At 39.9% G+C, this 20,869-nt stretch overlaps 2 protein-coding genes and 3 long non-coding RNA genes across 13 annotated transcripts in view; 2 read left to right on the forward strand and 3 right to left on the reverse strand.

Annotated features, from left to right (window-relative positions):
* Window positions 1-74: 74 nt before the first annotated feature.
* Window positions 75-656, reverse strand: lncRNA:CR45233 (long non-coding RNA:CR45233). The gene has a single exon (NR_124939.1). It is a non-coding gene; the product is annotated as a long non-coding RNA:CR45233 (long non-coding RNA).
* On the forward strand, window positions 584-2,690 carry CG3919 (uncharacterized protein). 2 transcript variants are annotated; one of them, NM_001274911.1, is made up of 5 exons: window positions 584-859; window positions 1,039-1,230; window positions 1,458-1,768; window positions 1,993-2,142; window positions 2,214-2,690. In NM_001274911.1, the coding sequence occupies exons 2-5, from the start codon at window positions 1,053-1,055 to the stop codon at window positions 2,529-2,531; spliced, it is 957 nt and encodes a 318-aa protein (NP_001261840.1). In that variant the 5' UTR covers window positions 584-859; window positions 1,039-1,052; the 3' UTR covers window positions 2,532-2,690. The 2 variants fall into 2 exon arrangements, with proteins under 2 accessions (NP_001261840.1, NP_648703.4); NM_140446.3 differs by having other exon boundaries at window positions 1,993-2,094.
* Window positions 2,691-2,785: 95 nt separating this feature from the next.
* The window catches only part of bbg (big bang), a 123,449-nt gene continuing 105,365 nt past the window's right edge, over window positions 2,786-20,869 (reverse strand). For 4 of the 8 annotated variants that reach the window (NM_140448.3, NM_001259826.1, NM_001144481.2 and 1 more), the window contains 5 exons: window positions 4,725-7,153; window positions 4,528-4,656; window positions 4,038-4,452; window positions 3,533-3,673; window positions 2,949-3,468 (listed from right to left, as the gene is read on the reverse strand). In NM_140448.3, the coding sequence (NP_648705.2) occupies window positions 3,320-3,468; window positions 3,533-3,673; window positions 4,038-4,452; window positions 4,528-4,656; window positions 4,725-7,153 (3,263 nt within the window). In that variant the 3' untranslated portion in view covers window positions 2,949-3,319. Of the gene's footprint in view, window positions 3,469-3,532; window positions 3,674-4,037; window positions 4,453-4,527; window positions 4,657-4,724; window positions 7,154-16,646; window positions 16,870-17,135; window positions 17,337-20,869 lie in introns of those variants that run through there. The other 4 variants (NM_001144478.4, NM_001144479.4, NM_001144480.3 and 1 more) reach the window with 4 other exon arrangements.
* lncRNA:CR46032 (long non-coding RNA:CR46032) lies at window positions 10,560-11,252 on the reverse strand. The gene has a single exon (NR_133238.1). It is a non-coding gene; the product is annotated as a long non-coding RNA:CR46032 (long non-coding RNA).
* Window positions 14,459-15,884, forward strand: lncRNA:CR46031 (long non-coding RNA:CR46031). Its single transcript, NR_133239.1, has 2 exons — window positions 14,459-14,722; window positions 14,844-15,884. It is a non-coding gene; the product is annotated as a long non-coding RNA:CR46031 (long non-coding RNA).

Consider the following 20,869-nt stretch of genomic DNA (forward strand, 5'->3'; position numbering starts at 1 on the left):
GCCCCGGATAAATTTATTTTTTACCTGTCGGGCTAGACTATAATATTTTTTTACGTTTATAAATAATGTTTTTTACGCGTTGTTCATAATTCTCAAAACCGCTCAACCTTGTTTTCCAGTTTCTCTAAGATTTGTTAGCATTTATCTTAAAATAAAATAACTTCATTTGACAGCCAATACAAATATGAAATATTTTATTTTGTACATTAATTTAACCAAAATCGTAATATTCTTGAATAATTTTTATAATTTACAACATTTAGGGGTGGTCATTAATTAATTGGTAAATGCGTTGGCAGCACCTCCAGCGATCAAATGGCACTGCCAACACCAACTGCTATACTATTGCATTAAGTCTGGCAGTGCTGTCTACTTTGAGTGAGTGTGCCTTTCATTGTATGTGTGAGATCCAGTGGCATGTCAATTCTCTCTCAGAGAGGGTTGTATGCTGCTCGAATGGTAACCCCCGCTGATTTGCGAAGAGAATGACTACGCCTCTGGCTTTCCGTTTGTTGTGGCTCCTTTCTTTATTTATTTTGCCGGTGTTTTATATTCTCCGCCCGTTAAAGATTCAAATGTCCAATTCGAATCAGTCTAGTGCTCATGTGCTTTAAAATCAAGAACAATTGCTATTTGAAATTGCAACATTCATTTACAACTGCATCACTTGTTGGCAGCAGCACGAAATCGCAGTGTTCAAAGTTGCTAAACACTTGTAATAGCAGCAACTCCGGCGTCCACGCCAACAACTGCCGCGTGCACGGAAGCAACGAGCGGCTTGAGCCCGAACTTAATAAGCCAAAACTCGTGATAAAAGCACTGACATCGATTAATTGGAGCATTTTTAAACCTAATTCACGTAAGTTTAAACGAAAGATCTGGTTTCAGAGAAAATAACTGTTGTTGAAAGCGGAGCAGAGAAGCAAAGTAGCGGCAAACAGCTGTTGCACGGTCAGGCGACACATGTTTCAGATTCGATTTCGGGTCTTCTACTTTAACTCTATTAATTATATTAATTAATTAAATTTGCATATTTAGTTTTTATATATGAAATGAATACACGCCGTCGGTCCATAGCTCCACCACCGAACGTTTACGCCATCAATGCCAAAATATGTCATTTGGTGAAACTACATCCTTGTCTTTACGATCGTCACGATGACAACTACTTGCGGAAATCGACTGTGAAAAATGCGTGGAAGGAAATATCCAATGAGATGCGAAATTCGGGTGGGTTTTTATCTATATTTCGACATATTGCATATTAACTAAATTTACTTTAATTATTAAATTTACATTTCATTAGGAGATGTTTATATTTTTATAAGCACGATTTTACTATGTCGATACATAATATAAAATAAAATATAATCTCTTATAAAATCTTACAATTTATATTATATAAATATTATATAATATTATCTTACAATCTTATTGACTGCTATTGATCATTTCAGTTAAAAGCTGCAAGGAACGTTGGCGCAACATTCGCTCCAGCTATGCCCGCTCAATAAAGTTGCATCACGGTGCGAATACGTACTATCTTAACAGCGAGCTGAAGTTCCTGCAAAAGCACATCACTCCCGGAGTGCCCGTTCCGCTCAGAGGTCGTAGGTCAAGACCCAAGGGACAGGAGGAGCACGACGAAGGGGATCCCGAAACTCCCGTAGAGGCAATCCTCGAGATGGTGCACTCCCCGAGCTTTCTGAATTCGGAGCATGCGCAGAGCCGTCACAGCACCGACCCTGCATCGGCGACGGACGTTGAGGTGGGAGCAATACTCAGATGCATTTTGCTGAGGCCTTAAATTATTACAACCTTGTTTAGCGTTATGAACTATACTTTAAAGTAAAAAAATGATGTATGCTATATTTTTGGTCAAAAGTTAAAGCTGTGCAAATTAGCTTAGTTTTATACTGTGTGCCCGTTTTTATTTCAAAGCTGAAATTTGCATTTATAATTTTAATGATGCAGTTTCCTTTAATTCTTCAGGCAACACAATTTAATAATGAACCATCATCAATCATGGATTTCGAGGACACGGTCCCGGCAGAAATGCGCACAGAGAGCGACAGCAGTGAGAAGGAGGCCAAGGTGGGAGAAATTACTTTATATAGAGTGCCATTGCTTGAATTCCCCAAAGTAACAATCTATTAAGTGCAAAATTTAATTTGTACAGCGTTTATTTATGATTTGTTATTTTCTTATTTCAGACATCAACCCGCTGTATTGAAGCATTGCCAATCATGGATTTCGATGACGCATTCCTGCAGGGACTGCGTCCCGAAATCAAGCACATGAACTTCCACCAGAAGCTGTACTTCAAGCGACGTGTGTACGACCTGCTTGGCGAGATATTCCATTCCGAGCAGTCAGCCTCATCAACCCACCCAGCGCAGCCGCATCCCAGGGAGAATGTCAATGGAACGCTATCCACTACCTCGAGTCTCTCCTCGGCGAATCCACTACAGCACATGGGACTTATGCTGCAGCTGCCAAAGCTGGTGTCCAAGGCATCCAAAGATTTGTAGCTTGCGAACTGCTCATTGAACAGCTTTAATACACTGATATCAAATTTATGTACAGTACATAGGACAAATAACATTTTAAGTTGTTTTTAGAAATGTTCCCATAATGTATAAACAGAAAAATGTGAAGTTGAAACTAAATAAATAAATTTTTCTAAATTTAAAACTAGACTTTTTTGTGAAAACTAAAATTTTTTTGTGAAGGAAATTAAAACAATCCAGACAATTTAAAAAAATTACATTCAGGTTAATTTCATATATGTTGTATGTTTATTTTTAGCAAATACTTTTGTATACGTAAACATTGTTTTTGTTGTTCTTTAAATAAAATAATAATTATTAAAATAATATACATGTATAACGTTCCCGTATAATTTATGGCATAAAATATAATTGTTTTTTTTTTCGTTATGTTTTTTTGAATAATAAGTTGTGTATAAGGAAATAGGGCTGCCCGATAGCTGGCTTCAATTTGATTAAAGGTTTAAATACGTAAATTAGTCTCGATTAGTAATATGTACAATCATCGATCAGTTATAGGTAGGTAAGCAGGGCATGAAAACGTTGTAAGGGTTTAAACAATTGCACTTTAAATTAAATATCTATCAAATTAGGCATACAATTAAAGGTTCGTTTAAATGCAAAACAAATCGCTCGCAGCATTGATCCATCGAATTGGCAAGACCCCCAAGGTTAGACCGGTTAAGGGGTAACCAAGCTAATTGGCTTAAATCTATGAAAATTGTGGCGCATTCTTCCCCATCGTTGGTATTTCATTTAGACCATTTCATCTAGGCGAAACAAATCTTGACCGGTCCCAGCGGCAGTTGCTTCATATAGTTCCAGGCATCCACACGTGTCATCCGCGACGTGGAGGCACCATTGATGCTAAGGATTTCGTCGCCATTGCGCACCTGGTTGGTCTTCTGGGCGGCACCACCTGGTTAAGAAACACAACCTTCATTAATAATCGCTTTAAAGGAAGGATGACAAATTAACCTTACCCATGAACACCTTTTTGACAATAAGGGGACGATTTCCCAGCGGCGAATCAAAGCCTCCTTCGATGGAGAAACCCAGTCCACAGCTGTCCTTAACAATCTCCACACAACGAGCTCCACCTCCACTGGCCGCCGCATCCTCCGCTATAATGACACCGGACTCATTAAAATAATTTATGAACAATGGACTTTTTGATATATACGATAGGCACAGGAGTTTAACAAATTTAATAAAAAATATTGGATAAATATTTCCATTTTTGTACTATACAATAAATTGCACAATTATCCGAGTATTTTCAACAAATAATATATATATTTTGATTAATGGAATTTAAATTGACTTACTGTTAATGAATTTACTGGATGTGTAAATAATGCTTATGCAAATTGATTTCATACAGATTTTTTAGATATAACGAAAATGCAATGCAGATAGTTCTTTTACGATTTATGTATATAATTTTTAACATTGTTAAATTATTTTTCATCTAAAAGGCTTACTCACCTTGTGCACGAATCTCAGCTGCGATGGCATTTCTGGCCTCTGCCGCCCGTTCCAGGAGCTCGCTCGTGCTAAGCTTGGCGGCATCTCCGCGGGACAACTGCCTCCTGGCCCGGATACCTGCGATGGTGGCCTCCGCATCCTCGTCGTGCAAGCTCGCCGGCTGCGGTGGACTTACGGATCCCGTGCTGGGAGTAGTAGCCACTGGCGATTCACCAGCCTCATTGGACACCAGATCAAGATCCAAGTCCAGAGATCGGGAGGCCTTGTGGTAGTTCCTCTTGCGTTCATAGTCCAGCTCCGTGGGTTTCTCATTGAGCGAGCTAAGTGATCCCAGGGAGGATCGTTTCTTGGTCAGCGCCTTCACCACCAGCGACTCGGAGCGGGTCACCACTAGCACGACCTCAGGTCGGGGGGTCTGTTCAGAAAAAATGTTTTAGTTAAGGTTGAAGATGAAGATTACTTTCCCTAGATTACAAAACATTTAAAATACCTTAAGCACACTGATGGATTCGCGGTGCGTCAGTCCGCGCATGCTCATTCCATTGACGGCAAGGATTCGATCACCCTTCTTTAGACGTCCATCCTTGGCAGCTGGCGTGTTGCTCAGGATCTTATGGATCTGGTGGGTATTGAAAGAAGTTACATTAAGATCACGTTTAAAAGTGAGAATGACAAGCGTTAACTCACCGTAATTTCCTTAGCCTCATAATCAGAACCGCCGGCCAAAGTGATACCGATGCTGCTCTCGGGATTTTCCCTCTGCAGGACGATGATGAACGCTTCTGGGGTCTTTAGTGGAGGATCAGCCTCCTCGACTATCTGCTGGACATCCTGGGCGGTGATCAAACTCTGGTTGCTACCCAGCGAGGAAAAGCTGCCGAATTCGGTGGCCGTTTCCTGGGTGGTGCTCACGTTTTGGGTGGTGGAACTAACGCCGGAGGAACTGGACGCCAGGGAGTCCAGCGAGGAGAATCGCTCATGATGCGGCTTCTGGGTGACCTTATGGATTACGGGCGAGTGGTTTTGGGTTTGAGCTTGGGCTGCAGCACTCCTTTCGAACTTTTCGCGCAGTTCGGCGGTGGTCTGTTGCTTCAGCGGTTCCCTTTTCGCAGATGGTAGCAGCATTGGGAGGACCATAGGTTTGACCTGCTCCACTTTGACCTTAGCCTGCTGGTTAGGATCTCCTTTGAAGCTGGCCTTGCGCTCCTCGTCTATGAACATGGCACTGATCTTGGCAGGCGTATCAGATCTACGGCTGCTGTCGTCCGTATCCGAGGTTAGTTCCACATAAGCGGCCACATTGATCAGCTTATCCACTACCAGTTGTTTGCCCAGTTGGATCTGTTGCTGCTGGAGCTTATAGCTGGAAATCGGCTTCATTCTACGATTGGCCAGGGAACAGGCTTCACCATCGGTGCTGTCGTTATCCTCCTCTTGACCTCGACTCTTGGCACTGCGACATTTGGCCGAGGCCAGAATACTTTTGCGACTGGAGAGCGCAACGGCTTCGCCATTGATCACCTGGCTCTTGAGAACCCGCCTGGTTAGATCCACCGCTGGTGTGCTGCCCAGCGAACTGCAACTGGCTTGAGATCCGGCAGAAGATCCTGATGTTAGAGTAGAGGTGTTTGAACTAGCTATCGAAGTGTTTGTTTCGGAGCTGAGGGTTCTGGTTAGTGCAAACTTCTCCGGCGGAGTGGCAACCCTAGCAGTGTGCGAAAACACCGAATCCGTATCACTTTCCTGATCTAAAGGAGGTGGTGGTGGTGGTATCATCATGCTTCTCGGCTGAAGTGGTGTCAACGATGTCCTGGGTGGTTTGGCTGGTGGTTGAGAGAGCTGTTGCTCCAGGGGTCTTCTTTGATTGGTATTTAAAATGCTGCGATAGTTATTTGCGGCACCTCCTGCACCCAATTGGCAATTCCTATTCACCGTACTGCGGTGGCTTTCGCCTAATCCGCTATCCGTACTATCCTCTCCGCTGGCTGCTTTTACCTGGCTTTTGATCTCCGGCAGATCCAGGATGGGTTCCAGCAGTTGGGGTCTCTCTGGTATGACCAATCCTCGCAGTTTCGACAAACTTCTTCTTCTTTGCTCTAGGATATTTGTAATGGCTGCCTTTCGGTTGGCCGCATCTCCGCCTTCTCCCGAGAAACTGATCCTTCTCTCCACTCCAGAAGAATAAGATCCCCCGTGGCTTCTTCTCGGCAAAGAGGCGTAGCTCGGTGTGGGCGTGGCTGTGTTCAGGGAATACATAGAGTCGGCCACGTGCAACTGGGGCAGCTGTTTGGCCAACTGATATTGCCGCTGAACATCATTCAAATTTTCCACGCTCATCGCGCGAGTTTTCAGCGAAGGAGCCGAGGATGATGAGCAACTGTCCAGAAGATTTTCACTGCTCCTATTCAAGGGCTTCCGGGTGAAGGAGCTTGAAATGGGGGCTGTTGCCGGAGCTGGCGGTATGGCATCCAGTTCGTTGTTTGACGAGAACATGGCAATCTTGTCGCGCACTGATTTCTCCGACTTTTCATCCTTGCGCCAATCGCTAGGCTTCCGGGGAGTACCACCACTCAGAGATCTCTGATAGTCCCTGGTTAAACTGGGTGCTGGCTCTACGTTGATGACCAAATCCTGGCGATATACTTTCCTGGGAACTGTGGCTGGTGGCCCCGTTTTGGGAAGCGGTGGTGCAGAGGACTCATCCTTTCCGCCTTTCTGTATCTCGTAACTCAACTCGGTGGTGACCTTTAGTGGGTGGCTGTGCATGATCAGTGGTTCGCTGAAATTGGGTGGAAATTCATGACCATCGGGCGGCAGGCGGGAATATGTGGGTGGTGAGGCGTAGCTGAGGTAATCCTGCACCAACAGCTGTTTAGTGGTGGTTGCCTGATGCAGGTGGTGCGTTGCTGTCGTCGTTGTCGTTGTTGTTCCTGTGTTGCTGCTCAGCAGCTCCATTTTGCCGGGGATCTGGGGTGCAGCAGGTTTTGTGGTTGCCGCCTCAGTGGATGTCTTCTTAATGCTGCTGCTGATTAAAGTTGCTGCCGGGATGTTGCTACTGGCGTTAATGCCGCTAATGCTGCTTATATTGCTGTGGTGGTTACTGAGGGTACCAAGATCTGCAAGAGGATTGTAAAAGAGAGTGGGAAAGGTTCTGGTTAGTCAAACATAAAACACGGGGAAGAAAACAATTGGACGGAAAATAAGGTACCTTACGAATGTATACAACAATTTCCAATATCAATTTAATAAACATAGGAAGTAACCTTATAATATTTTTAAAGTTAATTTTGTATAAAATCGTCATAGGGTTTGCTAAGTTAAACAGTAGGTCATGTAGTATTTAGTTTAAAGTTTTTGAGTTAGTTCTTTAGAGATAAAAGTTAGCAACATATTGGGTATACGCAAATATCCTTAATTTTGACCAACTATAGGTAATAGGAATTCGAGTAGTGCGCTGTTGGATAATCGAAAAAAGAAAAAGGTAAATGTGTTTAAATACTATTTAAAAGGTCATTTCCAGCAAAGACAAAAATCATTTAAATAATAGTCAATTAATTGTCGGGGGAGAGCTCTGTTACAAAACTTTAATAATTATCCATCCATCCATCCTAGCCAGCGAAACTTTCGCTTATAGCAAGCCCCCAAATAGTTGTCATTATGCGCTAACCGGAGACGAAAAACAAAAGCGAATCTTACGGATGCGATCCCAGCAATTAAAAACCGCAACAATAACAAGAAAAATCTCGCAAAAAGCGAGAAGAAAGAGAAGGTTCAAAGAGGCGGAGACAAAGATTTAGGCAAACAAATTATATGCGAAGAAAACAAAACTTTGAAAACAAAAACAAAAGGGTTTTCCAAAAAGCGAAAGTCGCCAAAAGAATGGTAGCGATTCCCTCAAGCGAAGAGTTGACAAAAACCTTTATGCACAAAATTAGCCAAACTGTGCTGCCTCATTTTTCGCATGTTTTTCTGGGTCACTCGGGGGTGTTTCGATGCCAATTTCTATTTAAATAATTTATTGCTTACTTAGAAAGAGTTTCTAATGACAGCATTTAGTTTTGATTTGTTTTATGGCTCTAAATCTAAACGGAATTCGTCATAAATGGGAATACGGGCAGGCTGCTGAGGAATGCTTCTTTGGACTTGTAACAATTTGCATAATTAATTGAGCAAAAAATGTAAAAACAAAACGAGGCTAAATTTCATTAAAATGGAAAACGCTGCGTGGATTTTTTTCCATTTTATCTTTTACTCTTTCTGCCTTTTGGCCACACACACAAAATGTTAATGAACTTTAGCAAATGTAAAGTTCGCCAAAAATAAAGAGAGAAGAGTAGCAAAAAATTAAAAAAAAAAAAAAAAACATAAGAATTGTTTAATGAAAAGAAAGGCAGCAAAAAATCATGTTTGCATGTGCCGAAACCAAAAAAATGGTTATGGCTGAAAAAATACAAGCTGAAGAAGTGCGTGAAAAATTGCAAAATGTAAAGTCAAGGGCCTATGAAAGAACTTTGACCTTGGTCATAAGAGGAAGAATCAGATTATCTGTGAATTTGGACGAATTCGTCATGATTACTATTTTTTAATATAATGTATGGAATCGTTCGTTTTTGAGGTGCTGGCGTGTCCACAATAGCTTTAAATTTGCATACCAATTTTTATAGATTTTTCCTCTTTAACTTTCAGACACTTGTGTAATTACTCTAAGGTACAATCACTTTTCCTGTTGCCCAGTTTTCACAAGACTGTCGGTTACCAAAAAATATTAAATATTAACTCATCGAACTGTTTGCTCAATGAGCCATATCGACGCCATATCCCCCAACTGAGTCAGGCAACTAACCTACGTCATTCGATGACGGAACCTTAACCCATCCAAAGCACCTGCATTATATCACCCAATTACATATATTTCCCATTGAATTCAGCTACCAACAATAAACCGATAACCTATTCAAGCCCCCGAAAAATAATTGTAATTATTTATCGATCCAATCTTTCCTTAAATACAAAAAATAGCTGCTACTACAGGCTTAATTAATCAAATTAGGTAAGAAAATATCCGAGTATCGCATTTTTGTAGCGGAGTATGCTGTCAAGCGATTAATCTTCGCCTAGCAAGTGTAACATGAGTGGAGTGTTTGGTATTTATAGGTGTTTGAATATTCAAAAACTCGTTGCTTATCGAGTGCTAATCGAATCAGCTTGGTGTCGGTGTTAAAGTTCAATCTTGGCATATTTTCGTGTATTTATTTGCCAAACGGTTCGGCTATTAAGAAAAACGATTCTAAATAAGATTTCATAATTTACTGTTATTTATTTCCTCTCTTTCCCAGATCTTTAATTTTATTTCACATTAGCACCCGCTGCGAAATGATCTGTTCGTCTCTGGGAGTTGGTTTTAATTGTAATTTTCAGGGGGTCTCCAAAATCCACAGGGATTCTGAACCAGCAAGTTTGTGTGAAAGGTTGCTGTTACGGTATTCTTATAATGAGTGTTGCCAATTTTAGATTGAGAGTTAAAATAAGTGAAAGAGGAGATCGTGTGGAAAGGTAATTTCATAATGAATTCTTTTTGGGGTGTTACTCCAATGCGAGGTTGCTGGCGTCGTCATTTTATGTGCTCATATTGAATTGATTGAATCATTTTTTAACCTACTGATTTGTGATTCAACTTTATTTTTAAGAGTCACTCTCAAGCTGGACCTGTTCTTACACAATCAAGTGTGCCTAATTAAATTCATTTAATGACTTCCTTCCCATCTATTGATCGATCTGGTAGTTTCAATGTTCAATTACATTCTTTGGTCTTTCGTAAATACTCAACTGCATTGGCGTGCTAAAATATCATTTAGATCTCGGTACTTGACAATTTCAGTTCGACTTCTGCGGCAACTTTGGTTCTTGCCCCTTTTAATTCACCTGGTCTTTCATCAAAGCTGTCTCGAGCATTTCCGTGCTACAAAACATGCCAAAGTGTCGTCTTTAATTAGAAGTGAAACCGAAGAAAATAGATGAGTGGAAAATGGAAGACAAAGCAGCTAAAGAAGAAGCCGCCATCCAATGTCAAGTTCTTTGGAAAATCGCGCAGTGGCATAACTGCAGTTTTCCTACAATAACTTCCGCTATGCGAGAGGCTCCCAGAGCGCCACCTACAGTTGATAATTATAAATGGCCTTTTTGCCGGTCTAAAGATTTTCCCACAGAACCCATGAAAATCCTGTAACAAATTGCTCGCATTTAGCGAACAAAATGCTGCCTTCTTTGGGATCCCCCTTCTTGCTTTTTCACATTTTTCTCTGCCCCTTTTTTTTTTTGTTGCGGTGGGAAAAATCTGAGCTTTGCGATATGGCGGCGGGTAGCTAAATAATTGAAATTAATATTTTCTGTTGAATTTTTATGCTTTTCAACAAAGTTCTTTAAAATGGAAACAGTTTATCGCGTTTTGCCTTTTTGTTTCGCACCGCCGTCGGTCTTCTTTTGACGTTCCAAATTGACGGGAGCCAAGAGGGGTTAAAAAATGCGTAGATTGGTAGCCCGCAGAATTTTATGCCATCGGTCTCCAGTCTGCGGTCGCTTTAGCTGGTTCCTCTCCTTCTTTTGATCCCCATCGCAATTTTCTGAATTGGCGAAAAGAAAAAATTGGATTTCCCAACTAGCGAGCTCCGCATATTTCATTTTAATTATTTTATTAAAGTCTCTCGGACGAAATGTGCAATTATTTAAAGTGTGTTCGATGCTGAAATGACGGATTGACGGCTGGCCTAAGGTGGTTATTATGATCTAATGCCATTTAATGATCACTATCCACTGCAATCCGTTTGCATAATCATAATCTCCACCAGCTGACTGACGACTCTGCTCGACTGCTGTGTGTGTGTGTGCCAAAAATAAACTTCAAGTTTGCCTTGGATTCTTATGCGTATCTTTGCCATCTTTACGTATATTATACCTGTGCCCTCCATCTCGTCTCGTCAAATCTGGTTTTCGAAATTGTTTTGTCATAAGAGCAGCACCAACTACAAACAAGGGTTAAGAGGAATGCAGAGTGGCAACAGCTGCTCGGGCTGTAACCAGTTAGAACGGCGGTGGTATACGGTTTATTATGCGTAAAATGGATAAGGGCGATGCAAGGACGAAGGATATGGTCGACTGAATGTGTTCCCAATTTTCAAGTCTTCATTAGGCAGGAAAAATGTTGACTGCCTTCCAAATGCAATGACTCACTCATAATAAGAGAATCAAGAAAACTACGGAAATTAGCACTCTTTTAATAATAAAAAGTTTTCGAAATTAAGAACTTGATTCTACCGATTCTTAAAAGCCCATTTTTATATTTTAAAACATCGAAATATTTTATGTCATATTAGTCAATGGTAACCCTTTATAACGATTATTTCTCTCCATTTTATTGTCACAGACGACAAATTCAAACTAAAAATAATATATCATTGAAAAATACAAATATTTATAATTATTTAAAATTTCAAGCATTCTTTGTAGTCCTTACTACCCGTATACCCCTCAAATGCCAACGTCATCTGGTTGTAGGGCACGTTAAGAAATGCGCAAGCCATTTCTTTATTAAATAAAGACCAACAGCATGTGCAAGATGGCCAAGAAGAAGCAGCAGTCAGAAACCGCTGCTCAAGACCCGGTCCAAGCTCCTCATTCTCCTCTCCTCCTTCCCCTTAACCCCTTGTCACCCCTCCGCCGCCCTTTTCACACCTTGCTGCCGTTTTGCATTTAATGTGTCATGGTACGATGCAGTTGCTGCTGCTGTTGCATATGTTGCTGCTGTTGCATATGTTGCAGTTGCAACTTGCAACTTATGCTGCTGTTGTCGTTATGTGGCAAGCGCCAAGTGTTGCAAACAATGAGAGAGAGTGGGAGAGAGCGAGCTGGAAAAACTACTCCGATGCAGCGGAGGAAAATGTGTGTTGCCAAGAAAAATGTGCGCTTAAATTGCAGCTGAGGATGGGAAGGGGGACAGGTGGCAGAGGGAAATGAAGTGTGTGCCGTTGCATAAATATCGAGCTAAAGTGCCACAAACGAGGGCGCGGTGCCGGGGGCAGTCACCGACTGAGGTCGAATCGCAGCTGCCACACACGAAGAACACTTTACAGTATAACATCGCTATAATTTATTACAAACCGTGCTCTAAGCAAACAAAGTATAAGTCACTAGTCAGTATTGCTTAAGACAATTTTAAAATTAGTGGAAAACTAAAATGTCAAACCAAAAATAGACTTCAGTTTTTAAAACAAAAAAACGAACCCTTCAATTGAAGTCGTAAAATAATAATATGTGTTGTTAACTTTTAAAGTAGGTTGCGTTAGAGGAGCTCTACTGTGCCTCACACACATAGCACACATTAAAAGCCGGCGGCGACTCTTTTCGAGAAGCTCGCGGCAAACTTGACTTAAACGCATTTTTTGTTGTTGTTATTGCTGTTGCTTGCATTGTGGTTGTTGTTGTTACCCATTTCGCAGCAAAGGCCTCCAGGTGCGTAGAAAAAGGAAAGCAATGGGAAAAGGGGGGCACGGAATTTGCGGCAAGAACGTTATGAATTATTTGATAGTTGGGTATATATCAGATTTTTACACAGACATATGCTTGCTCACGAGCAGATGTGGAAAACAACTTATGCACAACAGGCTTAGAGAAAATAATGGAAAAGGTAATGTCGTGGAAAGCTCTATTTATGATTACGTTAAATACAACACATAAAACATACGACTTACGCTTTTCGATTAAAATAAAAATATACTTTGTAGAAATGTTTATAGTTTGGCGAGCTTTGCAATCCAATCAGTTCCCATGGTCCCTATGGTAGTTCCAAGAAACTAACTTTGCTTTTCCACAAAGCTCGATTCATATCCGAAAAGATAATTTCCCAGGAATTTTACGATCAGCAGTCTAACGAAAAAATGCATCTCCCCATAAATTAGTTGTACTCTTAACTCGGCTTTATTGCGCCTTTTTTTTTGCTGTTGATCTTTATGAGTATAACCCAATAAATCTTTTTGCAGTTAAAAAGTAATTTAAATAAGTCCAAGATCCAAAAGTAAAATTCAGCCTGAAAGAAGATAATTAAAATAATACCAAGAAGTTACGGAAGCAACTAATTGGCTTCAGTGGAGACTGCTGGGCTTCGTTTTTATTATATTTTCTGCTTTAATTTTCAAGTGTGACATTTGTGGAGCTGTGCGGTGCTTGTGGTGCTTATATAACCCGGAAAGTCTGGCGGTTTTTATGAGATCGCCTAGCCGGCTTAGATGATGATGATGAGTTGGTACTTTTAATAACCCCGACTTGGAAATGCTTTGAATATGTCAAGAACCGTAGCGGCGGCCAGTACTTTTGATCTTCGCGTCGAGTGGAGTTAATTTGAGTGTGTTTTGTGTTTTGGCATTTCAGATATGTACGTATGCTGGAAATGCAATCGGCACAATTAAATGTTTTGCACAGTCCCGAAGAAGAATGGCAACATGGGTTAATTACTTGTACCCCAGAGAAAGGCACGCTCCGCTGCACATTTTAAGTGGAAGCCCAAGCACAAAAGGTTCAAAACTATTAAAAGTGTTTCTGTTCTCTGGTTCTGTTGCTGTTTCTGTTTCGGTTTCTGTCCCTGTTTCAGTATCTTTTTCTTTATCCGTATCTGTGTCTTTCTCTGCGTTTCCTCTGCGAGGAGGAGTGCACTCGATTGTGGCATGAACCGAACAACCTACCACCTGCCGGAGTTCTGGGCCCCCGACTTTTTGTCTGGGGTGCGATCTTTATCGGGGCAGGGCCCGTCACCTGAAGCTCGACTCTGAGGATTTCCAAGCGAGTGAGCAGAAGATTTCGAAAAGTAACGAACTAGAAGTTGGAGACTCTGCATTGTTTTCTTATCAATTAAAGCGTGACCTTTGTTGTGGTTTTATCTGAATCACTTGGGGAATTAGTTCGGCCAGAGAGTCGAGAGTTGGACGCCTTTATGGTCGAATTAGTTGGAGAAATCTTGTGGGTTCTCAAAGCCGATGACAGACCTTTTCGGGTGTTCAATGATCACTGCCAATAAATTGCGCCTTATCGCTGAAAAGGTTGTGATAATAATTATGACACCATAACAATATCAATTAGGTAATCAAGCGGAAAATATCTATGAGCTTCGGCACGGGATTGAAGAAGCAACAACCTCTAATTGAGTCAGAAATCATTTTTAGATCCCGCAGTAAATAATATTGTGGACAACAATTGAATTTACAACAGTTGGATTCCTCTTTTATTGGCATCCCGCACAAAGATACTGTGTCGACAGGTGTCCGAAATATTTGTATACCATTCGATTTATTCAAGTGTCTTTGAATTCGTTTCTTGTCTGGCAATAAAAGCAAAGTTGTCATTAACAAGAGGGGGAAGTGAGCAGCGCAATCGCAATGGAAATACCGAGCTTGTAAAAGTATCTGACGGATACCAAAAGTGTCAGTCAGGCCAGACAAGTGTTACATGCGAAGGCGAAACGTCCACGAAAAGAATGATAACAAGTGGAAAAGTACACAAACAGATCGGATGGAAATACAATATGGTTAAAAGGGAAACCAAGCTAAAAATCGAGTGTTTCAATTCAAGTGAAAAAGTGAATGAATAAAATCTACCAGCGTATGACAGATTTCGTTTCAATACCTCTTCTTTCCTCTAAGGTCAAGTGAAGTCAAATAATATCATTAATTTATTTAATTTAATAGTATAATAAAACACAAGACATGTCCATGTATATGTATAAAATGAACAGATGAATATTATTCTTTTTCATTCCCACAGAATCATCAGTTTAATGGATCCCACCAGAGTTATATTTATTATATTCCACGCTCCACATGCTCCACATATCTCAACATCACATCGAAATATATATCGGAGGGCATATCGTGTCCAGACCTTTGATGTGATACCGATTCCGTTACGGATCCGTTTTCTGGACTCTTTAAAAATGCCAGGCACAAAATGCCCCAGAAAAGAAATGCAAAAGTTGTATAAGAAGCGACCAAAAGACAAAAAATATCTTCAAGTAAACCTTATAAAACGATCTCAATTGGTTCGCTTTTTGGAGCTTTGGTATTCCCCCCCTTTTGCCAAATTCTCTTTAATGCGAAATTCGCAATTTTCGTTGACATTTGCAAATTCTTGTCACAAAAAGCGAAAAATTTGTTTCAGGCGAATTTCAACTATTCAGCTGCGGCCTCTTTTTCGCATTAAATGTTGGATTTTATGGCCGGATTGCTGGAGTTGCATTTAAAAGGAGGCATGCCCCTCCGCACTCACAAGTCGCTGCTTTTCATGCAAAAAAATTGAATGAAAGCTGGCCAACGATGACAGACAGCCAAGTAGGTGAGTTTGAGTTGAGTGTTTATGGTGCATTTGACACAGCAAATTTGCCGGCAAATCGCATCAAATATTTATGTTAATGCCCCCTCACAATCCCCTTTCCACCGATTTAAATGAAAGTAGTTCAATTCACTGGCAAAAATGTTTGTCCATGGCATACAAATTGTCTCCGAGCTCTTTGTTAAAGAACTTTTACTGGTCGGTGAAGGAAATGTGTCACAAATGAGCAGGAAAAGAAAAGGCGAGATGGTGCAAATGGGGAACGGAGAAGGCCAAGAGATCACCGGAGAATGACAGGGCGAATTTTTCAGCCTGACTTAAAGGGACACTGAAAAATTAACCCTAGCTTTGACAATAATACATTTTAAACCAATTATTGAATCTAATTGCTCATTACATATCCGAAAGTAATCTTTGTAACAAAGGATTAATGATTAAATGCTACATAAATGAAATAAATATATGAATTGAGTTCTTAAAACAGTTAACGGACGAATTATACGTTTTTTCGTCTTTTTAAAAATAATTTGTTGATATTTTTCTCCGTGCATTTGGCACGGCTGGCTAAGTGTGAAAGGTTGTGTTTGTCATCATCACGCTCGCTAACAAAGTAAATTGGAGTAGAAACCAAGTTAGTGGGTTGCCCACTGCTGATGGGGAAAAGGGGAAGTAGATTTTCGCATCAAGGGAAATCGTTTTCGCTAACAATGAAATAAGCCCACTGATCCATAGAAGAGTTCAATTGAAGCGTAATTATTGAGAGAAAATGCAATTTGGACAAAGTCAGATACGATTTGAATGTAAAAGCGTAAATGTTTAAAGGAAAACGAAATTTAAATCGTCTTATAAAATTATACAAAATATAAAATTCTTGAAGCTTCACTAATAATAAAAACCATAAATCTCTTATGTAAGAATATTTGGATATATAGAGCTTAAGCGTTTCCTTGCGTTTGATATTTTTTTGAAGCAATCATACTAAGAAAATGAGTGTGTAAAAAATGAATTTGGCACGTCTGTTGTTTTCTTTTTTCAAAAAACTCCTCCGGCTTTAAAATACTTTTACTCTTCGTTCTTTCAACGCTCGTTTCACTTTGCATTTTTTCACTGAACACCGTTCATTCACCAGAGATCAAATGATAAAGAACTTCCTGATTATTTCCACTTGAACATCGATCTTTCACTGATGGAATTTCCCAGTAAGATTCCAACTCTGTTTCTTGACTCCCCATCGCTTACCTGCCTTTCTCTCTAACCGCTGATCCGCTTTGAGCACTTTCGTTTTTGCATGGATTCCACAGACATATTTAAGAATTTTCGTTAAAATATTTAAACAGTTTGCTTTCTGTTTGCACTCGAAGGTTGTTTTTATATCTTTTTATATATGGGCCATATTTTGTCTGAAAATTGGCTTACGTCTCGTTTTGTCTTGTCATTTAACAGTTATCAGCTTTTGGCAAAACTGAAATAATTTGTTATGTTAATTCGTTGTATTATTATGTGCGTTTGAGGGAAATTGCACCTTGCGGCGCTTGTTGCCAAACTGGCAATCATAAACAATCACGGACAATTTGCATTGCCTGCAATTAATTGTTGCGCTCGAATGCGCGCTCAAAAGTGAAACGGAAATGCCCGAAAATGGAAATGAGAAATCAAATATACGAAATGTAAACAGTTTGCGAATTGCAATTAAATTAACGTTCGATTTCGACTCGAGCGTTACGTTACATTAATTATGGCGCAACGTGAATGAACTTGGCCAAAAAAACAAACTGCACATCAGTTACATATAATTCGCGCGAACAGAACGAAACTCACTCACTTCACGGTCAGCTAACGAAACTTGACGAAGGCGTGGAATTGGATCGCGTTAAGTGTATCTATATCTTACAGACGCCCTCTGGAAAACGTAGTGCTCGCGACGATCGCTGGAAGCGAACTGATCGCGCACTCGAGCTTGAGACCTCTGCGCAGCTACAGCTCTGTGTTGGTTGCCGTTCGGCGTCGACTTCGGTGGCTTGGGTCCGCGAAGAAAGCCGAAGAGAGTCGCCAAACGACCAGCTGATCGGTCGGTTAACTGCAGCTCAGTCTTCGTCGCTCTCTTCTTGCAATTCTTCTGGCTGTGTGGCGGGGGGTTTTTAATTGTCTGGGCGTCGAGCGATCGTATCGGTGGTTTAACTTCATTATGATCAGCATGTGGCTGAGCCTTCCTCTGCTGTTTACAAGCCGATGACAAATTTGTGATAAGAATTTTGGAAAAGAATCTGATTTAATTAATTTGAATGAGAAAAGCCAAGTGTAATATGATACCCAGAAAATTAATATCATCTCTTTATAGCTTTATCACTGCCTAAAATTTGATATAATCATCCGTATCTATGTACTTATTGTACGAAAGTTTTTAATATAAACCACCATGCTATAAAATTATTATTTTTTTGTATTGAGTGCAATTTTTTTTTTTTTCCTTTGCATAGGAGAATTAATTCCGTATGCCTCGTTTCGTTTTAAATTGTCGACCGACAGGCGGTGCTTCAAAGCGTTATTTATGGGTGGAAAAATTGCTGAAAGAATCAGAGAAAATATTTGCTCCTCTATGCAATACTTAAATTAATTTACGACTTTAATATATTTGTGTATTTCTTTGTTTAAGAAACGATTGAACCAATTGTTTTGTTTTCTATCTTAGAAGTTCCCAAGAAACGGAAATGGGTGGGTCAAGAACAGAGAATTTGAGAATTTGGCCTATTTGCGGGATTTATGGAGCAACAACCCCATGCACCTGGGTAGATAATATTCTGATAAGTAAAAAAATAGACATGCTCTTATTATTATTTGATGTACACATCACATGAAAACCGTGGGAATTATTAGCACTGAATCATTTTATTGACCTTGAGAAGTATGAAATCCAAAAATCTTCTATTGCAAATATATTCCCTAACAAGCTCACGTAAATCGGTCGAAAATAAAATGATTAACTGGCGAAAACTTTTCCACGCTTTTTAAAGCCCCTTGCTGTATTGTATTTTTCGCTTTCAGTTGGCTAGTCCCACAAATTCTGGCAATTATCAATCCTTATTGCTAGGTATAACACACGTTTTTTTTTACCCACCCTATGCTCCCCACATTTTATTGCCCAAATCGAGTCAGACAATTGCCAAAAAACATTTAAATCCAATCGAAGTTCGTGTGGTTTTTATTTTTTTTTCACCCTACTCCGACCACGAAATTCTAGATATTGTTTAAATTGGCTGACCCGCCGTACTTTAAGTGCCAAAAAGAATAGCAGAATGGAAATAAAAAAAAACAGCTCCAATTGCCTTTTGGAGGTGTTTCATGTTGTTTCGGACACGCTCCACGCTCTCTTTGGCAGTGGTAATTTTTAATTTGATGATTAATCGATAACCGTCGGCGACTTCGGGCCATTGTACTGGGCCGAAGAAACTGGTGAGCAACAATCAAAGCGATCCAACCAGCCCAAAACTTGTGGTGATTGCATGTGATTAGAATTTTTAATAAGCCATCTCCAAAGCATCGAGCTCAGGCTCAACATTTTCTTCGAGAGTCCCGCTGCCCACACGAAATTCTCGGATAAAGATCTCTTTGAGCATTTGGGATCACTCAATGTGGTTGATGATCATGAAGATGACGCACGGTTGGGGTTCGAATATTTTCACCCGCTATAGGAAATGGGAAAAACTGAAAGTGCGTTGAAAACTTTCACTTGGGTTCCTACAGAATATTGCATAATAACACCGCGACCTTTGGCTAATCATCGAACGCAGTGAAAAACTTTCTTTCCCACCATGAGAAAATATGAAGAGTTTCTCGCCTAGAGAATTCTAGCATTCCCAATTGTCATTTATCATTTCAAACATTTTTTCCTTATTTTTGAGCTATGTTTTTCATTTGATTTCGTGATTGACGCCTAAAATGGAAACCAAATGTGGCCCCCTTCCGAAATTGTTACTTTTCTATTCGTGTTTTATTACATCGACTAATGAATCAAGTGTGTGAAAATGCAAAACAGCTGCAAAAAAATCGTTTTCTATCCCGCAAGACCCGGCGCACAATTTTTTGCGACCCTTCAATCAACGAACAAAATCTGGCGCCAGGGCATCGCCGGCAAAACAAATCAATCAAATATGGCAAACATTGTAAAATATGTCGCATGGCCTTCTCCTGCATCACCCCATCAATTTTTTCCTCTCAGAAGCTGCGGCGCCAATATATAGCGAATAAAATGCAAATTGCGTCAAAAAGCTTTGGCGGCACAACTTGAAAAGGCAAAAATCATTGTGACATGCGACATCAAGGGAGGAGCTGTCCTTCCTCATAAATTTGCATTCGCTGGGGGTTGGCCAAATATCTTGTGAAACTTGTCAAAGTTTATTATCTAAATTTGAATGCAAGAGTGCCGATTACAACACACTTATAGGATTTGTTGATTTTTAAGTCTAATAAAAAAAGGGTGTGCGTTTGCAACACTTGGGATTGGTAAAGCAACAGTTAAATAATGTGTAAATAGTAAGTGTAATTTGTGCTTTAATTTAAATCACATATTCAACTCAAGTAATCTGGTTAGATTATCGAACTTATTTTCATTTTTTTTTTCAAAGTTTTTACTAGGTAAAAGGTCACAAGTTGCAACTGCATATTGTTAAAATATGTAGTAGTTACGTATTTTTCCTGTATAGAGTATCAACCAATGAACGAGATGATTTCTTATTACAATTGTTTGGAAATTGATAAAAGATTGTTTTCAATGTGATATTATTTGCACTCCGATTTTATTCTCAGATCTTAAGCTGCAAAAACTAAGTGGAACAAGAGAGCGTAGCTGGAAAAATAAATAGTTTCACAATGAGCACATTAACCCCATAAGGCCTCCGACTAACAATGCTGCACTTGACAGTTGCATTTGAATTTATGGTTTTGATATTTAAGTAAAACAAACCCAAATACGGAATTCTCAACACAGACAATCTCTTGACCGCGGCGAAAACTTTATATATTCGAGCTCATTAAGAGTGCGGACTTTTTTGGGGGGAGTTATGCGTCGGGTAAGCCATCTAATGGCGAAAACTTAATGGATTAGATTCAAGGCATTCGATTTCCATGATAATCTTCTATTTTTCATTCAATAAACATAAACAACCCGCAATCGATCCATAAACATCAATTGAAAACCACTAAAAATCGTTGTATGTACCATAAAAATCCGCAAGGTTTACGAGGAACCCAGCACGCAAAAAGAGACATTAAAGTCATAGATATAATAATAAATTTTTGCAGACAAAGGCTGGCATAAATTTCAATCAGTTGGTGCAACTGTTAAAGGAACTAAAGCCACCATTACAAATAATTAAATTCAATTTTTTTTTTCCGACAGCTGAAATGGCCCAAAGGAATAAACACAATAAAAACAATATCGACAACATAATAAACAATAAACATAA

This window comes from Drosophila melanogaster, chromosome 3L (assembly GCF_000001215.4).
Source record: "Drosophila melanogaster chromosome 3L".
Taxonomy (NCBI): domain Eukaryota; kingdom Metazoa; phylum Arthropoda; class Insecta; order Diptera; family Drosophilidae; genus Drosophila; species Drosophila melanogaster.

What these genes read in the sequence shown, in the direction of transcription:
- CG3919 (NM_001274911.1), top strand. Translation starts at nt 1,053, where the DNA reads ATGAATACACGCCGTCGGTCCATAGCTCCACCACCGAACGTTTACGCC. An exon ending in CAATGAGATGCGAAATTCGG is followed by an intron (nt 1,231 to 1,457) that starts GTGGGTTTTTAT and finishes TGATCATTTCAG; the next exon opens with TTAAAAGCTGCAAGGAACGT. An exon ending in CATTGCTTGAATTCCCCAAA is followed by an intron (nt 2,143 to 2,213) that starts GTAACAATCTAT and finishes TTCTTATTTCAG; the next exon opens with ACATCAACCCGCTGTATTGA.